Raw genomic sequence first — 26,617 nt, forward strand, 5'->3', positions numbered from 1 at the left:
TCTGTCCTGGTACTCCCTAAAATGCTGGAACAAGCCTTTCCAGGATTAGGGCCGTCTTCTTCCTTCTTCATGGGAATCGTTTGATATGCTAATTGTATCTTCAGTATTCAGAGCTTCAGGGCTAATTATTATCCACTTATCAATGACTGCATTCCATGTGTATTCTTTTGTGATTGCGTTACCTCGCTTAGGATGATATTTTCCAGTTCCATCCATTTGCCCAAAAAAATCATGAATTCATTATTTTTTAATTGCCGAATAGTACTCCATTGTGTATATATACCACATTTTCTGTATCCATTTCTCCATTGAGGGATATTTGGGTTCTTTCCAGCTTCTGGATATTATAAATAAGGCTGCTATGAACATAGTGGAGCATGTGTCCTTATTGCATGCTGGGGAATCCTCTGGGTATATGCCCGGGAGAGGTATAGCAGGGTCCTCCGGAAGTGTCATGTCCAGTTTTCTTAGGAACCGCCAGACTGATTTCCACAGTGATTGTACCATCTTACAATCCCAACAGCAGTGAAGTGGTGTTTGGTATCTGTTTAGGAAATTGTCCATTTCCACCAGATTCTCCAGTTGTGTTGAGTATTGGCTTTGGTAGTAAGATACGATGATTTTTTGAATTTCGTCAGTTTCTGTTGTTATATCTCCCTTTTCATTTCTAATTTTGTTAATGTGGGTAATGTCTCTATGCCCTTTGGTTAGTCTGGCTAAGGGTTTATCTATCTTGTTGATTTTCTTAAAGAACCAGCTCCTGGTTTTGGTGATTCTTTGTATGATTCTCTTAGTTTATATTTGATTGATTTCAGCACTGAGTTTGATGATTTCCTGCCTTCTACTCCTCCTGGGTGAATTCACTTCTTTTTGCTCCAGGGCTTTCAGGTGTGTCATTAAGCTGCTAGTGTATGCTCTCTCCATGTTCTTTTTGGAGGCACTCAGGGCTATGAGTTTTCCTCTTAGCACTGCTTTTATTGTGTCCCATAGATTTTGGTATGTTGTGTCTTTATTTTCATTAAATTCTAAAAAAGTCTTTGATTTCTTTCTTTATTTCTTCCTTGACCAAGGTATCATTGAGTAGAGTATTGCTCAGTTTCAATGTGTATGTGGGCTTTCTGTTGTTTTTGTTGCTATTTGAGACCACTTTTACGACATAGTGATCTGATAGGAGGCATGGGATTATTTCGATCTTCTTATATTGAGGTCTGTCTTGTGACCAATTATATGGTCGATTTTGGAGAAGGTACCATGAGGTGCTGAGAAAAAGGTATATTCTTTTGCTTAGGGTGAAATGTTCTATATCTGTTAAATCTAATTGGTCCAAAGCTTCAATTTGTTTCACTATGTCCCTGTTTTGTTTCTGTTTTCCTGATTGGTCCATTGAGGAAATTGCAGTGTTGAAGTCAGCCACAATTATTGTGTTAGGTGCAATGTGTGCTTTGAGCTTTCGTAAAGTTTCTTTTATGAATGAGGGTGCCTTTGCATTTGGAGCATAGATGTTCAGAATTGAGAGTTCTTCTTGGTGTGCTTTTCCTTTGACCAGCAAGAAGTGTCCCTCAGTGTCTCTTTTGATGATTTAGGTTGAAAGTCAATTTTATCTGATATTAGAATGGATACTCTGTCTTGTTTCCTGAGACCATTTGCTTGTAAGATTGTCTTCCAGCCTTTTACTCTAAGGTAGTGTTTGTCTTTGACACTGAGGTCTGTTTCCTGTATGCAGCAAAATGTAGGATCCTATTTATGTATCCAGTCTGTTAATCTATGTCTTTTTATTGGGGCATTGAGTCCATTGATGTTAAGAGATATTAAGGAATAGTGATTATTACTTCCTGTCATTTTTGATGTCATCTTTTATATTTGATTGGTTATCTTCTTTTGGGTTTGATGAAATAAGATTATTATCTTGCATTTTCCAGGGTGAAGTTTCCCTCCTTGTATTGGTGTTTTCCTCCTATTTCGTTTGTAGGGCTGGGTTTGTGGTAAGATATTGGATAAACTTGGTTTTGTCATGGAAAATCTTGGTTTTTCCATCTATGGTAATTGAGAATTTTGCCGGGTATAGTAGTTTTGGCTGGCATTTGTGTTCTCTTAGAGTCTGCATGAGATCTGCCCAGAATCTTCTAGCTTTCCTAGTCTCTGGTGAGAATTCTGGTGTGATTCTGATAGGTCTTCCTTTATATGTTACTTGGCCACTTTGTCTTACTACCTTTACCATTTTTTCTTTGTTTTATGCATTTGGGGTTTCGATTATTCTGTGACGAGAGGTATTTCTGTTCTGGCAGTCTGTTTGGAGTTCTGTAGGCTTCTTGTATATTCATGGGCATCTCTCTCTTTAGATTAGGGAAGTTTTCTTCCATAATTTATTGAAGATATTTGCTGGCCCTTTAAGTTGTAAATCTTCACTCTCATCTATGCCTATAATCCTTAGGTTTGGCCTTCTCATTGTGTCCTGGATTTCCTGGATGTTTTGGGTTACAAGCTTTTTGTATTTTGCATTTTCTTTGACCGTTGACTCCATGGGTTCTATGGTATCTTCAGCATCTGAGATTCTTTCTTCTATCTCTTGTATTCTGTTGTTGATATTTGCTTCTACGTCTCCTGATTTCTTCCCAAGGTTTTCTATCTCCAAAGTAGTCTCCGTTTGCGATTTCTTAGTTGTTTCTACTTCTGTTTTTACATCCTGGATGTTTTGCTCAGTTCCTTCACTTGCTTGTTTTTGTTTTCCTGTAATTCTTTGAGAGATTTTTGTGTTTCTTCTTTCATGACTTCTGCCAGTTGATCAAAGTTCTCCTGTATTTTTTTAAGTGATTTTTGCATTTCCTCCTTATTGACTACTATCATTTGACCCATATTCTCCTGATTTTTTTTAAGTGATTTTTGTGTTTCCCTTGTAAGGGCTTCTAGCTTTTGATCATTTCCCCCCAGAATTTCTTTAAGAGATTTATTTATGTCCTTCATATGTTCTTGTCACAGCATCATGACCAGTGATTTTAAATCCAAATCTTGTTTTTCTGGTGTTTTCGGATATCCAGGACTTGCTGTTAATGGAGAATTGGTTTCAGATGGTGCCATATTGCCTTGATTTCTGTTAGTAATGTTCCCTCATTTGCCTTTTGCCATCCAGATCTCACTGGTGTTAGTTGGTCTTGTTGTCAATGCAGGACTCACCCATGCAAGCTGCCTCCCTGCAGCAGGCCTCTGGATGCACTGCTGGCCCTCTGCACTGCTTGGGGATAGGGCACATAGCCCAGGCTGCTCTGTATCCAGAGGTGGCAACCGGAAGGCTCCTGCCAGAGGCCTCCAGAGCAGATCCTCCGCTCTGCCGGATCAGACGGACTCACCAGTGCAAGCTGTCTCGGTGCAGAGGGCCTCTGAATGCACTGCTGTCCCTCTACGCTGCTCGGGGATGGGGCATGTGGCCTAGGCTGCTCCTGATCCAGTGGTGGTGACTCTAAGGCTCCTTCTGTACCCATTTTTTAATTGGGCTATTTGGTCCTCTCGAGTATACTTTCTTGAATTCTTTATATATATTGGATATTAGCCCTTTCCCAGATGGAGGGTTGGTAAAGATCTTTTACCAATCTGAACGTTGCTATTTCTTCCTATTAACAGTATTCTGTGCCTTATAGATAATTTTCAGTCTCATGAGGTCCCATTTGTCACTTGTTGATCTTAGAATCTGAGCCACTGTTCTTCTGTTCAGGAAAATTTCCCCTGTGCCAATCAATAAGCTTCTTTCCCTCATCTCTTCTGTACGATTCAGTGTATCTGGTTTTATGTGGAGGTCCTTGATCCAGTTGGACTTGAACTTTGTACAAGAACATAAAAATGGATCAATTTGCATTCTTCAACAGGCCAACAGCTTTTTAACCAACATCATTTGTTGAAAATTATGTCTTTTTTTCTACTGGCTGATATTGCTTTCTTTGTCAAAGTTCAGGTGACCATACATGTGTGCATTCATTTCTGGGTCTTCAATTCTATTCTATTGGTGTACCTCTCTGTCTCTGTACCAATACCATGCTGATTTTATCACTATTGCTCTGCAGTAGATCTTAAGGTCAGGCATTATCATTCCCCCAAAGGTTCATTTATTGTTTTGAATAGTTTTCACTATCTTGAATTTTTTGTTATTCCAGATGAAGTTGAGAATTGCTCTTCCCATGTCTGTGAGGAATTGAGTTAGAATTTTGATGGGCATTGCATCGGATCTGTGCATTACTAGCCCATATGTGGTAGCCCACAGCCCTACTTTTATCAGAGACTACCGGGCTCCCAACACTAGGAGCAACGAGATGGATAAAGACAAGTGGTAGAACACAAACAATGAAATCCATAGCAATATGGCACCATCAGAGATCAGATACTACCGCAAGCCCCAATATCCTGGCAAACCTGATCACCATACATTTAATCTTATCAAGATGATTAGGCCTTTTTTAAATTTTCACTTTTCCCCTATTTTAACTTTTTGAAAGTTGACTATTTTATTTCTTTGCATGTCAGCATTTGATATTATTTGGCCTTTAAAGAGGAGAAGAACAAAGCACTTAAAAATACAGAAAAAATATAATAAAACAGGTAGAGACCCTTAGAGAGTAAATAAATAAATATAAAGAAATATAGGAAAACACAATAAAACAGGTGAAAGAAACTTATAAGACCATTCATCACTTGATTATGGAAATAGAAGCAATAAAGAAAGCACAATCTGAGGCAAACCTGCAGATGGAATAGAAAATGTGAATTATAGACACAAGAATCACCAACAGAATACAAAAGATGGAAGAGAGAATCTCAGGTGAAGAAGACAGGATAGAAGAAACTGATACAACCGACAAAATGATTTTAAAATACCCCTGATGACTCTAGACTTGAAGACACAAATGTGCTCAAGAGGACTAGACTTCACAAAATAGTCAAATTCAGGGCTAAAATCAGTCAATTAGAAACAAAGAAATCAATCCAAATAATCAATGAAACGAAAAGCTGGTTCTTGTAGAAAATCAATAAGATAGACAAACGCTTAGCCAAATTAACTAAAAATCAGTGAGAAACCATCCAAATTAACAAAATCAGAAATAAAATGGGTGAATGTAACATAACAACAAATACTGAGGAATAAAGTGAATCAATAGGTCTTCATTCAATACCTGAAATCTTCAAAATTAGAAAATCTAAATAAAATGGACAATTTTCTTGTTATTTTTGTTTATTTTAATTTGATATCATTTTATTTACATTACAAATATTATCCCACTTTTTTGTTGCCCCCTGGAAAACTCCCATCCCCTCCCCCCAATTTCTATGAAGGTGCTTCACCACCAACAAAACCAGTCCCATGATCCTACCCTGGAATTCCCCCCACACTGGAGCATCAAGCCTTTTACAATAACAAAGGGCTCTCCTCTAGTTGATGCCCTACAAGGACATCCTCTCCTAAATACACCACTGGAGCCATGGGTCCCTCCATGTTCAATCTTTGGTTCGTTGTTTAGTCCCTAGGAGCTCTGGGGAGTCTGGTAGGTTGGTAGTGTTGTTCTTTCCATGGGGTTGACTCCTCCATTGAGATCCACATGCTCAGTCCAATGGTTCACTGTGAGCTTCTGACTCTGTATGTTAGGTTCTGGCAAAGGCTCTCAGGAAACCGATATATCAGATTCCTGTCAGTAGGCACTTTTTGACATCCACAATAGTGTCTAGGCTTGGTGACTGTATATGGAATGGAAGCCCAAGTGGGGTCAGTCTCTGAAAGGCCTTTCCTTTAATCTCTGTTCCACACTTTGTCTCCTTATTTCCTCCTGTAAGTATTTTGTTCTCTCTTCTAAAAAGAACTGAAGCATCCACATTTTGGTCTTCCTTCATCCTTCCTTCATCTTGAGCTTCATGTGGTCTGTGAAGTATATCTTGGGTATTCCAAGATTTGGGACTAATATGCAGTGAGTGCATACCATGTTTGTTCTTTTGTGACTTGGTTACCTTACTTATGATGAAAATTTCAAGTTCAATCCATTTGCCTAAGAATTTCATGAAGTCATTGTTTTTAATAGATGGGTAGTACTCCATTGTGTTAATGTACCATATTTTCTGTATCCATTCCTCTGTTGAAGGGCATCTGGGTTCTTTCCATCTTCTACATTACAAATAATGCTGAAATAATGACTTATGTTTTAAAATCAAGAATCGACAAATGGGACCTCATAAAATTGCAAACTTCTGTCCAGAGTATCAAATAACCCTATTAAAAATGGGGGACAGAACTAAACAAAGAATTCTCAGCTGAGGAATGCCAAATGGATGAGAAACACCCAAAGATATGTTCAGATCCTTAGTCATCAGGGAAATGAAAATCAAAACAAACCTGAGATTCCACCTCATACTAGTCAGAATGGCTAAGACCAAAAACTCAGGTGACAGTAGATGCTGGTGAGGATGAGGAGAAGGAGGAACACTCCTCCATTGTTGGTGGGATTGCTAGCTGGTACAACCACTTTGGAAATCATTTTGGGGTTCCATAGAATATTGGGCATAGTAGTACTTGAGCACCCAGCTATACCACTTCTGGACTTATACCCAAAATAAGCTCAACATATAGCAAGGACACATGCTCTACTATGTCTACAGCAGCCTTATTTATAATAGCCAGAAACTGGAAACAATTCAGATGTCCCTCAAAAGAGGAATTGATACAGAAGATATTATACATTTACACAATGGTATACTATTCATCTATTAAAAACAATGACTTCCTGAAATTCTTATACCAATGGGTAAAACTAGATAATATCATCCTTAGTGAGGTAATGCAATCACAAAAGAATGCACATGGTATGCCCTCACTAATAAGTGGTTATTAGTCCAAAAGCTTGGAATACTCAAGATGTATTCACAGATCATATGAAGATCAAGAAGAGGGAAGAATGAAGTGCGGATGCTTCAGCACTTTTTCAAAAGGGAGCAAAAATCAGTAGAGACCAAATCAAGAGGCTAGGCAAGGCCCCCAATTGGGGGATGGGACTGCACACACATCTCCACATTTTTAACCCAGAATGGATCCTGTATAATAAAAATACAGGGACTAAATGTGGAGCAGAGACTGAAAAAGAGGCAATACAAAAACTACCCCACCTGAGGATCGATCCCATATACAGACATCAAACCCAGACACTATTGTGGATGCCAAGGAGTGCCTGCTAACAATAGCCTGTTATGGCTGTCTCCGGAAAAGCTCTGCCAGGACCTGTAAATACAGAGTTAGATGCTCACAGCCAAACATTGGACTGAGCATAGGGTCCGAATGGAGGAATTAGAGAAAGGACTGAAGGAGCAGGAGGGCTTTACAAACCCATAAGAAAAACAGCAATACCAACAAACCCGATCTTGCAGAGCTCCCAGGGAATAAGCCACTAACCAAAGAGTACACATGGAAGGATCCCTGGCTCCAGTCTTATATGTAGCTGAGGATGGAATTTTCTGGCATCAATAGGAGGAGAGGCCCTTGATGAAGGCTCAGTTTCATTGTGTAATGCTAGCATGGTGAGGTGGGGGTGAATGGATGTTAGATAGAGCAAGGAAAGGGGGGATAGAATAGGGGTATTCAGGAGGGGAAACCAGGAAAGGGAATATTTGAAATGTTAATAGATAAAATGCCCAATATAGAATTGTTTTCATTTTTCTGTGCTTTTTTGTTTTTCCATATGAAATTTAGAATTTCTTTTACCATATCTTTGAAGAATTATGTGAAAATTTTGATGGGGATTATTGAATACATAGATTGCTTTTGGTAGAATAGCAATTTTTACTATATTAGTTCTACCAATCCACTAGCATGGAATATTTTCTGACATCTTCAAATTTTTTCTAGAGAGACTTGAAGTTCTGTCATACAGCTATTCCAATTCTTTGGTTAGAGTGAAACACACCAAGCTGAGGGAGGAGGGTGATCCTATAGAGGACCAGCAGTCTCAATTACCGTGACCCCCAAGATCTCTCAGACACCAGACCACCAACGAGACAGTATACAACAGCCAACTGATAGGAGGTCACCAACAAATATACAGCAGAGGACTTCCAGGTTGGGTTCAGTCAGCAAAGATGTACCTAACCCTCAAGAGACTGGAGGCCCCAGGGAGTCTAGAGATCTGGAATAGTCATAGAAGTTTGCACAAGTTGGTGCTTCTATTCAGATCTTAAGAGAAGAAGGATATGTAATTTCACTATGTACTATTTAGATCATCATCTTAGCCTCTAAAGAAAAACAATGGCTCTTGGAAATTAAAAGAGAATTATTAAGTTTACTTAATCAATTGCTGACTCAAATTATAGCTCTTCTCTGAGTTATGGTTGCATTGCTCTAGGAATCAATATGTATTCAAGTACTGAGTTTGCAGATATACTGATAGCATTTTTTCCATCCTTGTCAATGAATAAAAAGTAAAGTTATTTTGATTTTCCTGGCAATGCTCCAACAGTATCCTGTACAGCTGCAGTATCAGCTTTTACACTTGAACAATTATAACTCAGTGAACTTAATATTTTCCCACTCTAAAAAATTTATACACAGTCCCACTACACCAAGATATTTTACTAAATATACTTAGTGACTGAAATATACAAACTTCAGTAGAATTATAAGTAAAGCATATAATCATAGGTTGTAGAGAGTCAATTCAAGATTAATATCTCCAGAGGTGTATTTCATTGTGGACTCAAAAAATTCCATCAGTCAAAATGACAATAATTATTAACATTCACAATAAACCAGAAAAAGAAAGTTAAAAGAAAATAATTGAATGTAACAAAAATGGTAAAATTTTTTTGTCAAATAAAACACAAAAATTCAAAATTATCCTAAATCCCATATTATGTTTCTAAATATAAATTACCTTCATTTGCAGGACAAATTGATATGCAGAGGCAAAAATAAACACTCAGATTACAAACTAGTATAAGTTTAAAAATAATCTACTATATGTAGATTTGTCATAAGAATTTTAATATTACTTCCCAAAATATTTAAAGTTATCATAATGATTATTTTTCTTTTAGAACCACTTTCATGAATGCAGTCTTGACTTCTTTGTTCCTCAGGCTATAAACTAAGGGGTTCAGCATGGGAATGATCATGGTGTAGAAGACAGACACAATTTTGTCAGTGTCCATTTCATGTCTAGAGCTGGGCTGCAAATACATGAAGATTGTTGTTCCATAGAAAATAAAAACAGCAGTAAAGTGGGAGGCACAGGTGGAAATAGCCTTTTGAAGTCCTGCTCCTGAGTGCATCTTTAAGATTGTTATAAAAATTATAATATATGAAGTTAATATTATTGTGAGTGCAAAGAAGAGAGTGAAGCTGGCTAGATAAATAAGTACTAGCTCATTAACGTGCCTATCAGAGCAAGAGAGAGCCATGATTGCTGGCATATCACAGAAAAAATGATGGACTACATTAGAATTACAGAAAGAGAGACTGAATGTATCTCCAAGGTACACTGAGACACTCAAGAAACCAAGAACATAGCAGCCAGTGATCAGATGCATACATATGCTTGGAGTCATGGTGGTAGCATAATGTAGGGGTTTACATACTGCTGCATAGCGATCATAGGCCATTGAGGCCAAAAGGTAATTTTCCACAGTAGCAAAGGTTGCAAAAACAAACATCTGGGCAGCACAGTTATTGAAGGATATGATTTTGTCTCCGAATAGCAGCCCAGACATGACTTTTGGTGTGATAGCTGATGAGTAAAAAACATCCACCAGAGACAAGTTACCAAGGAAAAAGTACATGGGGGTGTGGAGCCGAGAGTCCAAGAGAATTAGCAAGATCATCCCCAAGTTCCCTACCAGGGTGATGATGTAGATGAGGAGAAAGATGATGAAGAGGGGAAGTTGCAGGCCTGGATCATCAGTGAGTCCCAACAGAATGAACTGTGTCACGTCTGTCCAGTTCTGCAGTGGTATCATTAACAAACACGCAATGCTCTTCAATATTGAGAAAGGAATGAATAGTATGTTAACAAACTAAAAATTAAGATGGATAAACAAATTATATAGACAGTCACAGTAGTTACTTGATTAGAAAAATATTCTCTACAATACCCTTGGCATTGATGTAAATTTCATGTGCTAGCTACATATAGGATCACTTGTTTCTAAATCTAGATATTTTGATAAATAATTTATGTAACTTTAAATTACATAAAGTTTCCTTTATGTATCTTCTCCATTTCCTTCAGTATCTTCTCCATTTTTTGTCCCTGTATATCCTTTAGAGAAGGAAAATTCTGGGTTAAACATTTAGAGATGGACAGGTGGCCCCATCCTTTAACTGGGGTCCATGCTATCTATTAGAGGTGATCCCTTCATGCTCTATATCCCTTCCTTTGGGTATTTCTGCTAATGTCATCCATGTTGGGTCCTGGGAACCTCTCAAAAGGGGAGGTCTTTGGTCTTGTGGAGGCTTGTTGCCCAAGCAAAGAGGGATACTAGAGCTGTGAGTCAGGTGTGGGTGGGTGCATGGGGGAAAAAGGTTCTTAGAGGAAAATGGGAAGGGGAGAGGATAATGGATTTGCCGAGGGGAACTGGAGAAAGGAGACAATCTTCGAAATGTAAATAAATAAAGTAACCAATTAATTATAAAAAGAAAGTAGTGTCTGTCAGTGTGCAGAGAGTAGGAGAGTTTCACACACCTCCTACTCAATAGAAAACTTTTATCTAACACAATTCAACAGGTTTATAGGCACTATGTGGGAAGATTGCAACAGGCAGAAAGATGGATGACTCCCAAAAAACAGTGTCTTCCTGATAAAACTGGACATAATAATGATAAATATGAATTACTGACACTATGGCAATATACATAAGACCTACAGATTTTTAAGCCAGATGAGGCAGAAAAGACTGAGAGAGGAAGTGAATACAAGAACAATGAAGTAATCTGCAATAAATACACTCTGATAAAAGGAGAAGCACTTTTCCCCAATGCAGTCTCAGACTCATTGGTATATCAAAGACAATGCAGACTAGGTCCCAAGCCCATGAGTAGTACATAAAATAAATGCCATCATTTTTAGTAGACTTATTGTTTAGCTGTTAGATTTCGAGCATTATTTGTCTTTTAAATTTCTGGATGGTTGATTGTGTGTGTGTGTGTGTGTGTGTGTGTGTGTTCAAAGGGAAAGGATGACACACAAAAGTCTGTGTATATGAAAGATCTGGGAGAAGATAGGAGAGGGGAGAAAACATAATTAAAATATTGTCAACAATTTTTTTTAAATAAAAATTTTTGTCCACCTGTTAACCAAGTCTTGAGTAACTGGAAAACAATATCTCACAAAACCATACCTACCATCTCATTTCTGAACTCAATAAAGTATGAGAGTTTCACATCTGTCACCAACCAAGAACTGATTTAAGAAGATTGCATTTATTATCTCTGATTTAATACACAAAACATAATCCACACATCAAATGAGATACAAGAAGAAAGGAGGAGTGGCCCCTGGTTCTGGAAAGACTCAGTGAAGCAGTATTCGACAAAACCAGAACGGGGAAGTGGGAAGGGGTGGGTGGGAGGACAGGGGAAGAGAAGGGGGCTTACGGGACTTTCGGGGAGTGGGGGGCTAGAAAAGAGGAAATCATTTGAAATGTAAATAAATTATATCAAATAAAAAAAAATTAAAAAAAAAGAAAATGGCAAATTTTATTATAAAAACAATGAAATAAAAGCCCAATACTTTAATTACTGTAACAAAGGGTAAGTGATTTTTTCCCTAAACTTGTATTTTAAAAAATACATTAGAGCAAAACTAAAGTGAATTTCACTTCAGTGAAAGAAATAAAGACTTGAAAAAGAAGTTACGAGATTTCGGCAAATGGTAATCAAAGATAAAATTCCAAATACAATACAAAGTAATGTTTAAGAACAAAAGCTGTTGCACACTATCTGAAATAGTCAACATGGTGGCCATGGTTAATTGCCTAGGTAGAGTCTTGATTCAGCAATAAAGACAAATTCTTTCCAAGATGGCTTATTAGATATTTTTTTAACCCTTGTTCTATAAACATCCATTTGCCCAACAGATATTTTGTTATTGTTGATACAGTGAATGCAAGGAAATTTTTTAAAGGTACCAAGGAAAAAATTAGATGCAGAACCAGATAACAGGAAAAATAGTCATACCTATATGAAGAGTGAAGAGTCTAAAGATAACACTTATTTAAAATACTTATAGCCACAGTAGATCTATGGTTTTAATGAAAAGGTTAAGGCAAAGTCTGAGTCTGTTAAAGTACTTAGTAAATTTTTATCATTCAAAATCTTCTCCTGTTTTCATTATGCTGATAAATTACTATGAACCACCTATGATACATGAACAAAATTTAACTACATATCATCAACTAATATGTCAGTGCTATCCTGCCCAGTTTTGTATTCTTAGCATTGCATGTCACATAGAACCCCTCTGTTAATTACTTAGTATGAAAAAGTCTCTCTATGCATGTACCTCACTGAGAACTACCAAAAATAATGTTTTCACTGTTCAATATGTCACAGTGGATGTATCTTCACATGGACTGACATGAATTATACTTCTTACTATATAGTTGTGCTTACCAATTGGCTTGAAAGGAAAAGTTAATTCACCCAGATGAGTCAGTCTGATATAAAGGAAATGGAATGTGGCCTAAGAGCTATTACAGACACAAACTCACTCATGTTGTATTCAAATGACTTTGAATCTGTGCAGAGAAAAGTGAAGAAGTAGCATTAATATGGTTCAGTGTATAAATTGACAATAATTCTTTCTGCTTTGTAGGTAATTTCATAACTGTCACATATTTTGCAGATTCCACCTGTAAAGCCTGAATAAGGGAGATCACATAAATTCTGAAGAAGATGTTAAAAATATTAATGTATACCAATGCAAAGTTTATTTTGAATAATTTCTCTCACCTTGCTTGAGGCTCCTAGTTAACTTCTGATCAGAAGGCTTTATGGTTAACTATTATTTTTTAAATAAAAAGGTTGATGAATGAAGTATGGTATGAAGTTTATTTCTTCAAATCTCTGTTATAAAGTTGTATTTGATTTTCAGAGTCTACTGTGTGCAAAATGGAACAGATTATATGAACCTAGCAAGCTCTAGAGAATTCCTCCAAGAAACTATCTGATGTATCACCCCAACAGTTTGAAAGGAAGCAATTAAATAACCCATGGGAAACTCATTGGTTGCTCTAGTATGCACACATCTATTTGCATTGTATATAATTAATTGGTTTTGGAATCTGTAATTTGTAATTATTCTTTCATTTTACTTACATTTGCAGTCATTCTGAAATTTGAAGTAATTGCCTTAGCCAGGCAGTGGTAGCACATGCCTTTAGTCCCACTACTTGGGAGGCAGAGGCAGGCATATTTCTAAGTTCACGGTCAGACTGGTCTACAGAGTGAGTTCCAGGACTACCAGGGATACAAAGAGAAAAACTGTCTCAAAAACAAAAATGAAAACAAAAACAAAAACAAAAAGATGACTTCAGTATTTATTTGAAATTAATTGAAAAGTAATAAGCATCTGTATAGAATTTTGTTATTTTGGCTCATTTCTCCCAGTCCATTTTTATATCCTCTTACACCTCTTCATTCTGGTTTCATTCCTTCTTCAAGCAATCTTCCTTCTACAGAAAATACTTTTCCTCTTTAATTCACACATATTACTATTTCGTTTCAATTCTGGGAATAATTTCTGACAACAAGAGATAGATTAGTGCTTTCAATTAAACATTATCACAAAGAAATTTTAAAATATGTCCCAAAATGGAAATTTGCAAGATGAGAAAATCTATCCCAAGCAATGTCATATACATGCTAATAAGGATGTCTACATATGCACGGGCGCATACACACACACACACACACACACACACACACACACACGATGACACCACTGAATGTTAAATATATTCTCGCAGAACATCAAGAAACACACAGCTTGTTACACTTATTTAAAAAAAAAATGGTTCTTAGAGAGAATAATAAAGGATTTCTCATCAAGAACCATGGACGCTGCTTCCCTACTTGATGATTCCTCTGAAGCAAAACCAACCTGCCATTAGCAGCCAACTGTCCCATGGGAACCTTCATCCCTCTGCTCCCACACACCTCTCTGACCACCTACAGTATACTTGTGAATCCTAAACAATACATGTCAATGTCCATTTCACCACTCATCTTCCTTTCTTACTGGATCCGCTGGAACAAGGAAGCTGCTCTGAGCAGGATGAAATCCCAGGCTGATCATCATTCTCCCACCACTTCTCTATCCACCTTCATCAAACCTGCATCTCCAGAACCATACAGACTAATATTATGAACCACACAGACCTGCAGATCCTCAAAAATACAGCCCAAAGATACTTATAACAGGATTGCTACACCAGTACCACCAAGGTTAACACCCCTCCCATGCCCTATTACAAAAGGAATATCCAGTGACCAATGCCATCCAGATGGCTAAAGGTCCTCAAAATAACACAATCAACAAATGTCAAAACAAAACCATAACTTCAGAGTACAGCTATCCTACTAGAGCAAGCCCTGAATATATGAGCAGAACAAAAGGACAGGAAATGACCTTTAATCCAGTCTTACAAAGAAGACATATGCCTTTAAAAATAAATGAATAGATCCCTTAAGGAAATACTAGAAAATACAATCAAACAGGTAGAGTTCTTTTAATAAGAAAAATTAAATATCTTAATGTTATGCAAGAAAATATAATTAAAAGGTGAAATAAATAAATAAATTTAATAGTACACTTGAAAGCTTAGGAATAAAGAAGCAAAGTGGAGTAGAAGGTAGAAAATAATCAGATAATGGCCAAAATGAAACAGTTATAAACAAAGAAAACAATACAAAGAATCAAAGAAACCAAGATCTGTTTTTTTTTTTTTTGAGAAAATCAACAAAATAGACAAATCCTTAGCCAAAACAATGAAAAAACAGGGAGACAATATTCAAATAAACAAAATAAGAAATTAAAGGGAGACATAAAAACAGACACTGAGTAAATTCAAAGAATCATTAGGTTTTACTTTAAAAGGCTGTACTGAACAACACTGGGACATCTTAATAAAATGGATGAGTTCCTAGAGAGACAGAACATACCGAAGTTAAACCAAGATCAGGAAAATTATTTAAACATGCTGATATCTCTGAAAGAAATAGAAGCAATTATTAATAGTCTCAAAACCATAAAAAAGCCTATGGCCAGATGATTTTTAATGCAAAACTCTACCTATTTTCAAAGAAGAGGTAATACCAATACTCTTTGAACTATTTCACAAAACAGAAATGGAGGGAACACTGCCAAACTCATTTTCTGAAGCCACAGTCGCCTTGATACCTTAACCATAAAAAGACTCAAAAAAGAAAGAGAACATGAGACTAATTTCTCTTATGATGTTTGCTGCAAAACTACTCAAGAAACTATACCCAAACTGAGTTTAGGAAGATATACAAAACCTTATCTGTCATGATCAAGTAGGCCTCATCTCAGAGATTCAGGGATGGTTAAATATACAAAAATCCATAATTAAATTGAAACAAAATAATCACCTGGATGTTTAAAAAGCCATTGATGAAATTCAGCACCCCTTAATTTTAAAAGTATTAGAGAGATTATGGATCCAAGGCCCATACCTAAATATAATAAAAGCAAGCCAATAGCCAACATCAAGCTAAACAAAGAATACCTCATTTCATTAGCTACTTGCCTAGAGAGATATTGGAGCTAGCTGCTTTCCTTGCATAAATATTAGAACTTTGTGAGGAATTATTTTAACCTCAATAGTCTGTTACTTTTTTGGTTTTACATTAAAATATTTACTAATGAATACTGTCTGCTATAATAAGAAACTGTAATATGTACCAACCAGTACTCTTAGAGCTCCCAGGGACTAAACCCTCAACCAAAGAGTACACATGGAGGGACCCATGGCCCAACTACATATGTAGCAAAAGATGACCATTTCAGACATCAATGAGAGCAGAGAACATTGGCCCTGTGAAGGCTTGATTCCCCAGAATAGGGGAATGCAAGTCAGGAAATTGGGTGGGTGAGCAGGGGAGAGGAGATCATATAGAGAGTTTTCAAAGGTGTAATGCAGAAAAGGGACACCATTTGAATTTTTTTTGAATCTAATTTTCTAAAAAAAAAAAAAAAGATTCGCCTAAAGAGGACAGTAACAGTATAATAGTGTCCTTGAAAGTTCATTTCAATTTTATAAAGTCAGGAATTGTTTTGTCATATATACTGGTTCTCCTGAATAAAAACCGAAAGAAAAAAAAAAAAACATAAGAGCAGAATAAAGTTCAGATCAAAAGTTTGGTAGGTAGGTTAGTATTTCTATCACTCCATTGGGGTTCCAGTCTAGCTAAAAGAGGTGGCCTCTTCTGGCTCTTTATCCTCCATTCTGTGAGGCACAGCAAAGGACACCCCCCATTGATTCTTAGAATCTCTGTTATCTCAGGTCACTGTCTCATCCTGAGGATGCCCACATAAAAACACCAAGATAACAACTACAATATGTATTCAAAGGACCTGATTTAGGCTCATGCATGCCACAAGATTGCCTCCTCATTCTAAGCAGAGCCTGTATATCCTCTGCTTAGTTGATTCTGTGGGTGATGTTCTTGTGGTGTCCTAGACTCCTCTGGCTTCTATGATCATCTCTTCCCCTATTCTGCCACATTCCCTGATGTCCACCTAAAATTCCCAGATGCTGTGGATCTCAGCATCTGCTCCCATCTGCTGCGAGAGAAAGCCTTTCTGATGACAATTAGCCTAGATACCAGTTTTTAAGTATAGTAGAATATGATGAGGAACAATTTTGTTTTTTCCACCTCTTGAAAATTTGAATTGATTGCACAGTGGGTAAGGTCATTCACTGATCTTCCAAAGTTCTTGAGTTCAGTTCCCAACATCCACATGACACTTACAACTGTTTGATGTCATCTTCTGGCATGCAGATGTACAAAGAGAAAAGTACACATACACATACCCATACACACATATAAATATCTTTTCATTTTTTAAAGTCAGAATTGTTTGGTTCTACCTGAAGTCTTTGGACCATTAGATTCTGGTCCTTGACTATCCAAGCAGTGTTAGGAATGGGCTCTTTCTCATAGCATTGATTTCTAGTTAGAACAGTCATACATTGGCTACTCCCACAAGTTCTGTGTACCATTGGCCCAGCACATTTTGCAGACAGGAGTTTGTTGGTCAAAAGTAATATGACTGAAGGAGTCTCAGTCTCACCACTGGAAGCCTTGCCTGGTTACAGAAGATGACTGGTTCATGCTCTGTACCCTCTATTAATAGGGTCCTCACTAGGGTCATCTTCATATACTGCACTAGGTTTTCATATGCTGAAATGTCTATCCCCATCTATCTACTCTTTCCTTCCATGCCTTCCTCATTCGTTTGATCTCTTCTGTTCTAATGTTCACCTAATCCAAGTCCAACATAAAATCTGTGCCGATTCTCCTTCTCAGGGATATCTATGCATACTCCTGAGATTCTTTCTTGTTACATAGCCTCTCTGAGATTATGTATTGTAGCATAGTTATTTGTTAGTTAACAGATAATATCCTCTTATTAGTGCATGCTTACCATTTTTGCCTTTCTGGATCTAGTTTACCTCATTCAGAATGTTTTTTCTAGCTCCATCCATTTGCCTAAAAATCCCAATGATGTAATTTTTAGCAGCTGTGTAATATTCCATTGTGTGAATATATCACATTTCTTTATCCACTCTTTAATTGAGGTGCATCTAGGTTGTTTGTTGTTTCTGATTATTGTTATAAAGCTACTGTAAATACAATTGATCAAGACCCTCCCTTGTGATACAATGTTGAGTCTTTTGGGTATATGCCCAAGAATGGTATAGCAAAATTTTGTGATAGTTCTGATGAACTGTCTTATGATTTCCATAGTAACAATACAAGTTTTCACTTCTGCCAGCATTATTTCCTTCTGTTCCACATCCTCATGAACATGAGTTGTCACTTGTGGTATTGATCTTAATTATTTGGACATGTGAAAGATGGAATATTTAAACTGGCTTTTCGTTTACTTTTCCTGATGGCTAAGAATGTTGAACATTTATGTAAGTGCTTCTCAGCAATTTGAAGGTCAACAACTGAGAATTATCTGTTTATATCTATAGCCTATCTTATTGGATTACTTGGTTTGTTAAAATCTAGGGTTTGGGGCTTTTGTTTTGTTTATTTGATTTTTTTGTGTGTGTTTTGTTTTCTTTATATTTTTATGTACTCACTTTGCACCACACTAAATTTCTTCCTCTAGGCATCCTCCCACAATTCATCCCCCTACATCCCCCCTTTCTCCTCTGAGTTGGTGAGGGCTCCCCTAAGTATCCTCCAATCCTGACTCAAGTTTCTTCAGGAATAGGTGCAACCTCTCGCTCTGAGGCCAAACAATGCATCTGAGCTAAAATAACAAACACTACAGACAGGCAATAGTTTTTGGAATAGTCCCCACTCCACTTGTCCAGGACCCACTTTAACACCAAACTACATAAAATAAGTACTTGTTTCTATTAACATCTTAGAAATTCCCCCTTGTAATGACTAGATTTTATGAGTAAATGAATCATCAGTCACAGTTTATGCATATGAGAACCAAGCCGTGCTTTCGTTGAATTATATGTGAAGGCTAGAGAAAGTGACAGGTGATATTTATGTTTTTGTTATTTTATTTACATCTGAAATGTTCCCCTTCCCAATCTCCCATATGCAAACCCCACATCCAATCCCCCTCACTTTTGCCTCTAAGAGGGTACTCCCACCATCCACCCACCCACTCCTGCCTAACTTCTCTAGCATCCCCTCACACTGGCACATCAAGCATCCACAGGACCAAGGGCCTTCCCTCTGATTGATGCCAGAAAAGGCAGTCTTCTGCTATATATGTATATGCAGCCATAGACTCAGCCACAGATACTCATTGGTTAGTAATTTAGTCCAGGAGATCCAAGGGACATCCAGAATAGTTGATATTGTTGTCCTAACTATGAGATTGTAATCCCTTTCAGCTTCATCAATCCTTCCCTTAACTCTCTCATTGTGGTCCCAGGATAAGTTTGATGCTTGGCTGTGAGTATCTGCATCTATATTAGTCAGGTGCTAAAGAGCATCTCAGAGGATGGCAATACCAGGCTCCTGTCAGCAAGCGCCTCTTGGCATAAGGAATAGTATCTGGGTTTGTTGTCGGCAGATAGAAAGGATCCCTATCTGCTTTCTCAGGAAGGCACTTCCAGTTTTTGTCGCTGTATTTCCTTTGGACAGGAAAAATTCTGGGTTAAAAACATTGAGATGGGTAGGCAGCCCCATCCCTCAAATGGGGGCCATGGCTATCTACTATACATGGCCTCTATCGGTTCTACATCTCCTTTGTTGGCAATTTCAGTAATCCTATCCCTGTTGAGTTCTAGGAACTTCTTGCTTTCCTGGAGTCTTGGACTTTCTAGTGGTTTGCCCCTTCTCGAATACTGCATATTTCAATTAATTTTCCTGACCTTCTGGACTTCTCTCTTTTCTCTTCTAATACCTGCTCCTGCTCCCTTTTCCCTCCCATTTATCTCTCTCCCAGGTCCCTCTTTCCCTCTAGATCCTGTGATAATTTTCTTCCTCATTCTAAGAAGGATTGAAGTATACACACTATAATTTTCTTTATTCATAAGCTTCATATAGTCTATGAGTTATGTTGTGGGTTTCTGAGCTTTTGAATTAATATCCACAATCAATATATACTATGTATATCCTTTAGGGTCTGGGTTATCTCACTCAGGATATTTTCTAGTTCCAACCATTTAACTGCAAGTTTCTTGAAGTCATTATTTTTAATAGTTGAATTGTACCCCATTGTGCAAATGCCTATTTTCTGTATCCCTTCTTCCATTGAGGGACATCTGAGTTGTTTCCAGCTCTGGCTATTATAAATAAAGCTGCAATGAATGAAGTGTCCTTGTTATATCTTGGAGCAACTGTTGGGTATGTGCCCAGCAGTTGTATAGCTGGATATTCAGGTAGCACAATGTCCAATTTTCTAAGGAACCACCAGATTGATATCAAAAGTAGTTTTACCAGAATGAAATCACACTGGTAAAGGAGAGGTGTTCCTCTTTATCCATATACTTGCCAGCATCTGATGTTGCCAGAGGCTTCTTTATCCTAGCCATTCATGTTCATGTGAGGTGGAATGTCAGGGTCGTTTTGATTCACGTTTCTCTGATGACTAAACATGTTGAACATTTCTTTAGGTGCTTCTTGGTCATTAGAGATTCCTCAGTTGAGAAATCTTTGTTTAGCTCTGTACCCCATTTTTAATAGGGCTATTTGATCATCTGGAGTTGGACAACTTAAGTTATTTGTATATATTGATATTAGCCCTCTAACAATGTAGGGTTGCTAAAGATCTTTTACCAATCTGTAGGTTGCTGTTTTGTCCTATTAACTGGTATCCTTTGCTTACAGATTATTTGCAGTTTCATGAGGTCCCACATGTCAACTGTTGATCTTAGATCCTGAACCACTGTTCTCTTCAGGAAAATTCAGGAGTCTCTTTTCCATTTTCTCTTCTATTCATGGAGAGTATCTGGTTTTATGTGGAGGTCCAACTGATCCAATTGGCTTTGAATTTAATTATGTTTTTTTCCACTGGGTGATTTTGCTTTATTTGTCATAGGTGCAGGTTCATTTCTGGTTCCTCCGTTTTATTCCATTGATCTACTTGCCTGTCTCTGTACTAATACCATGTTGTTTTATCACTACTTCTCTGTAGGATAGCTTGAAGTCAGAGATAGTGATTTTCACAGAAGTTCATTTATTGTTGAGAATAGTTTTCACTATCTTGGGTTTTTTTGTTATTCCAGATGAAGTTGAAAATTGCTCTTCCAATGCCTGAGGAATTGAATCAGAATTTTGAAGGCTATTGCATTGAATCTGTAGATTGCTTTTGGCAAAATGGCCATTTTACTATGTTAGTCCTGGTGATTCTTGAGCATGAGAAATCTTTCCATCTTCTGAAAACTTCTTTGAATTCTTGAACTGTTAACTAATCTAATTCTAATTAGCAATGTATTTTTAGGTGTACCGTTTTCTGTCTTAGGAAACATCATTTACTGAATATACAAAAAAAAAACCCACATTCAAAATATCATAGTGGACCTCAAATGTAATTCAATACATAAAGGATATCTGAGGAAAATGAATCTATGATTGGGGATACCAAATAGTGTAGAAATAAGGTATTCCTACATGTTATTTTCTCATCAAAAAGTGTATACACTCCTTAATTTTTAAATGTGCTCTTGACATTGTTCCTCAGACTATAGATCACATTTTTCAGCATGAGGAAAACCATAGTATAGAACACAGATGCAATTTTTTCTGTGTTCATGGTATAACTGGGTTTGGCTGCAAATGCATGAAGATGAAAGTCCCATAGAAAAAAGAAACTGCAGTGAAGTGGGAGGAACATGTGCAAACAGACTTGTGATATCCATCAGCTGTATGCAATCTTAGAATAGTAATAAAAATGAATATTTAAGATATCTACTTGACTATGATATCCAAAATATAAGAAAACTCACCATATAAACAGGAATTATCACATTAATATGCCTATCAGAGCAAAAGAGAAATATGACTCCTGGAATATCACAAAAGAAATGATAGATAACACTGGACTCACAGAATGACTGAACATGTCTCCAGTGTAGGTGGAGGCATTTAAAAAACCTAAGATATAGTAGCTTATAACCAGCTATATGTCCGTTCTTGTAGTTATGGTGGTCATGTAATGTAGAAGTTTATGCACTGCTGCATAGCATTCATAGATGGCCCCACCCCTTACCCCCTTGACCTTTAAACTCCATGGTACCTCCAGTCTCTTTAGGGTTAGGTGCATAATCTCTGAATGAACACAGACCTGGCAGTCCTCTACTGTATGTATTTTGGTGGCCTCATATCAGCACCAATTGTCTGTTGTCTGTTTGGTGCTCCAGTGTTTGAGAGATCTCTGGATTCCTGATTAAATGAAGCTGCTGTTCCTCCTACAGGATTGCCCTTCTCAGCTTCTTTCAGTCTTCTACAATCCCACAACAGGGGTTCAGCTGCTTCTGTCCCCTGGTTGGGTGCAAATATCTGCATCTGACATCTTTCAGCTGTGCGTTGGGTCTTATGGAGTGTGGTCATGATTAATTCCTTCTTCTGAGTGCTCTATAGCCTCAATAATAGTGTCAGGACTTGGGACCTCCCGTTGAGTTGGAGGTCTTTGGGTCTGTTGTTGGACCTTCTTTTCCTCAGGCTCCTCTCTACATCAAATTATGAATTAATAAACTTCAAATTTTATTTTAAAGCTATTTTAATGTCAAATGATCTTTTTCTGAGGTACAGAGATGAAAGGACATTTTTCTAAAGCAAACACATGAAATAAAATCTTTCCTGAAGCAGCCACAGGTGAAAGGATATTTTGATAAAGAAGACACATGAAATAATGTTTCCTGAACCAATCCTGAAAAACATCCTTTCATGTAGGTGAAAGGATATTTTGAAAAAGCAGACACATGAAAGAATGCATATTTAGATGGAATATCAATATAACCCAAGAGACAATGGACGACACTGGATGGTATTGGTACAACTTACCATTTTTTATTGGTCATCCTTTGTTGTGACTTCTTATAGAAAAATGCACCAAAAATTTTCTGATGTTGTTCTAGAGACTTCTTGCTGCTTCTTTTGGCATAAGCCAATTTGTAGAGTGAAGTGGAAGTTTCTGGATATGTCAGCTGATGCACTAAATCTATTGAACACTAAATCTAGTAGAACAGATAGTGTAGAATTTCCTCAGATTTATGGTTCAGGAGGCAACTTCCTGAACAGAACATAAATGGGTGATGAATTAAGATCAACAATTCATCAATGGGACTTCAATGAAATTGAAAAGCTTCTGTAAGTCAAAGGGTTGGGATTAAATGGATTGGATTAAATGGAAGCCTACAGATTGGGAATAGATCTTTACTTACCCTACATCCAATATAGGCCTAATATCCAAAATATATAAAGAAATCAAGATGTTAGACACCAACACTCTACTTAACCCAATTATTATCTGAACTCGAATATAGACTTTCATATGCTTGTATCAGAGTTGTAGTCCCTGGTGATCTCTTGGGGGCCTTGCAATCTGGGCATATCAGTGCCATAGAACTGGGACAGGGGGAAGAGCCAGATGGCTGTGGAGATAACTACAGCTGAATCTCTGAACAGTGTAGGGATATGGATGCTGAAGTGGCTACTTCCTATGGCTAGCCAGGACTCCTAGAGGAGGGATAGGAACAGTAACCCATGCACAAGACCTTAAACCTAAAATATGTCCTTTGTATAAAATGCTCTTTGGACAAAGATAGTGCACAGATCTGGGAATAGCCAAGAAATGACTGGCCCAAATTTAGACCCATCCCATAGGCAAGAAGCAATCTTCAAGACTATTAATGATACTCTGCTATCCTTGCAGACAAGATCCTAGCATAATTGACCTCTGGGAGACTTCAGCCAACAGGTGACAGAAACAGATGCAGACACACACACCCAAACTTTAGATAGCATGCCAGAGTCTTGTGAAAGTGTCAGGAAGATTAAGGGACCTGAAGATGATAAGGACTCCACAAGAAGGTAAACAGAGCAAACTAACCTGGAAAATTTTGTACTTCTAGAGATTGACCCTGGACCAAGGCCCCTTCATATATGAAGCCGATGAGCAGCTTGGTCTTCATGAAGGTCTCCCAATAACAAGAGTGATGTCATCTCTTGATTTGTTGCCTACCTGTAGATCACCTTTGTCCTTTGGCTTATCTGGCTTCAGTGCAAGAGTATTCATCAATGTCTTCAGTGATATGTTAAGGGAGGCAAGGGAGAGATGATAACCTGGGGTGGATTGTTCCTCCATCTCAGAGGAGAAGGGCAGGGGGCAATGAGAGAGAAGCCATGAGAAAGGTACACTAGAAGAGGAGGACAATATTGACATATACAAAAAAATGAATTAATTTTAAAATGAAAATATATTCATGAAACTCATTATTCAGCACAATTGGCATACACGTAGTAGAAATCTGCATTAATGTGAGTCTTATATGTGGAAATGTCTTTGATGTTTGCTAAACTTTCACAGCAAAACTTTAGGTAAGTAGAAGGCATTTTTTATTCAGAGTGATTATCACTTTCATGGATAATGATGTCCACTGAGTCATGCACTTTGGGATATCCTTCCAAAAAATTCTGTGATCAGAGTCAGATTGGGATTTAGAGTCCAGGGTAAGAGGACTTTGAGAGATTTATACAGATAGGGCAAGTTTTCATTCAAGTTTCCTAGGAAAGAGGCAATTAACCTGTCTTCAGGAACCAAAAGTGTTGTTAATTGTTTTTTTTATATTAATGTGTTTTACTGCTACATGAAATTATGTAAATTAGTGAGTAAGCATGAGATTATTTTTTACTTTTTATAACTGTTATTAAGTTTGCACCTTGACAATCTCAGTCTGGTATGTTATAACTTTGAGTACTCTCACACCATCCTAGCTTGAATGCCTTCCAACCGACTTACACCCATGATTTTGGGGTACATCCATGACTTTGGGAACTCATTAAATTTAGCCAGGGCTACATAAATGATCTGAGGTTTTCAACTATTTCTCATTACCTGGTTGACTCACCAGAATTGACACAACTGAAGAATATGATACACTTTCACACATAATCCAGCAATGTCTAACAGTTCAAGGATGTCTAAAGCTCAGTGAGCCCCTCCTTTGGCATATCTGACATTGACAGCCTAGTTCACTACAAACAAGTCCAGGAAACAGATGCTTCTGAAAGATCATAAAATTGCTGTGTCATACTCTGAAATCTCTCAGAACTTTGAGCAGTCATAAGTGTCTCTATTCATCACCATTCATAGCCAAAAGAAAATTCTCTGAATAAGGCTGAAAGTAGCAGTTTCCTATGGTTAAAGCTGAGGTATAGTGTTTTTCTATGAATGTAAACATAAATGTTCAGAAAGGGGTGTGGAACTCATCCATCCCTTCCCACTTCCCTGTTCTTGTTTTGCCTTATACTACTACACTCACTGAGTCTTTCCAGAACCAGGGGCCACTCCTCTGTTCTTCTTGTACCTCATTTGATGTGTGGATTAGGTTTTGGGTATTCCAATTTTCTAAGCTAATAACCACTTATTAGTGAGTGCATACCATGACTGATCTGTCGAGACTGGGTTACCTCACTTGGTATGATGAGCTCCATCCATTTGTCTAAGAATTTCATGAATTCATTGTTTCTAATGGCTGAATAGTACTTCATTGTGTATATATACCACATTTTTGCATCTATTCTTCCGTTGAGGGATACCTGGGTTCTTTCCAGCTTGAATTTAATGAAAATGAAGGCACAACATATTTTTTAAATATGAGGCATAGTATGCTTCTTGTTAAGTATGTCTTAAGTGAAATTAGAGAGATGTTGGTTACTGCTAAGATGGTCTTGCCAATGATGCACCCTGATATTGGATAATATGGTTCATAGACAGACCATGGTAGGGCTCTTAATTGTCTCCATCCTTTAGAAACTTGTGATATGACTTTGTGTATCATGAAAGTGAGTCCTAAGTGTGGGGAGCATACAGTTCAGTTTGACCTCAGAAGATTTGGCCTCTATTTCTGATGTGCATGCTATTGTCAGCAATAATGACATGCATTCTGTCTCTGGGGAGCTGTGAAAGGAATTAGCATTATATGTTAGTATTGATAGTCTCCTGAACATACATGTCTAACAACTAAAACACAACTTTTCATGTCTGGTATTAATGTTTTTGTTTTGTGGTCTTTTGCTCTTAGAGAAACTATTGCCAGCGCATATGAGAAAAAATATTTAAAACAATATATATTTATTATACAATTTGTTAAGTTAAATAGTCACTAGTATGATTCCTTATGACTTTCTCAGACTTAGTGTTATTTTAAACATCTTTCTTATAGATTTTCCTTCACTTCTCTCTCCAATAATGACACTCTGCTTTAACCATTGCTGACACGAGATCATTTATATCCTGCTATTGGTCCGCACTCTCCTTCAATGGAAACAGAAATCTGATCACTCAAAATCCAGATTTACTAAGCCAAGTCCCAATAGATACATCTACAAAATATTCATGCACATAAGTCTCACAGAACATTGCTGAGGAGAATGTGGAATCACTCTAAGAGCCATATTCTCAAGGAGTTTGCTATGAGATTCTGTTTCTGAGTAAAATCAGAAATTTACCCATAAAGTTCTACCAATATGACTGGACAATGGATCTGTCAAAGTGTAGAGGGAAAAACCCATATGTATCAAGGCTACACAAAGTCCTATAGGCAACTTAGAAAATCTGGAAAAGAAGTAGATTTCCTGAGAGAAAAGCATAACAATTAGGAGTTCTTATATATATATATATATGTATATATACATATATATATATATATATATATA

General features: G+C 37.3%; 1 protein-coding gene and 1 pseudogene across 1 annotated transcript; both read right to left on the reverse strand.

Annotated features, from left to right (window-relative positions):
- Positions 1-9,036: 9,036 nt before the first annotated feature.
- On the reverse strand, positions 9,037-9,969 carry LOC127678081 (olfactory receptor 5B3-like). The gene has a single exon (XM_052172894.1). It carries the CDS (start codon positions 9,967-9,969, stop codon positions 9,037-9,039), a length of 933 nt encoding a protein of 310 aa, XP_052028854.1.
- An 11,414-nt stretch (positions 9,970-21,383) lies between these two features.
- LOC127695237 (olfactory receptor 5B3-like) lies at positions 21,384-22,001 on the reverse strand (annotated as a pseudogene).
- Positions 22,002-26,617: the final 4,616 nt, after the last annotated feature.

Source organism: Apodemus sylvaticus, chromosome 1 (assembly GCF_947179515.1).
Source record: "Apodemus sylvaticus chromosome 1, mApoSyl1.1, whole genome shotgun sequence".
NCBI classification, from domain to species: Eukaryota; Metazoa; Chordata; class Mammalia; order Rodentia; family Muridae; genus Apodemus; species Apodemus sylvaticus.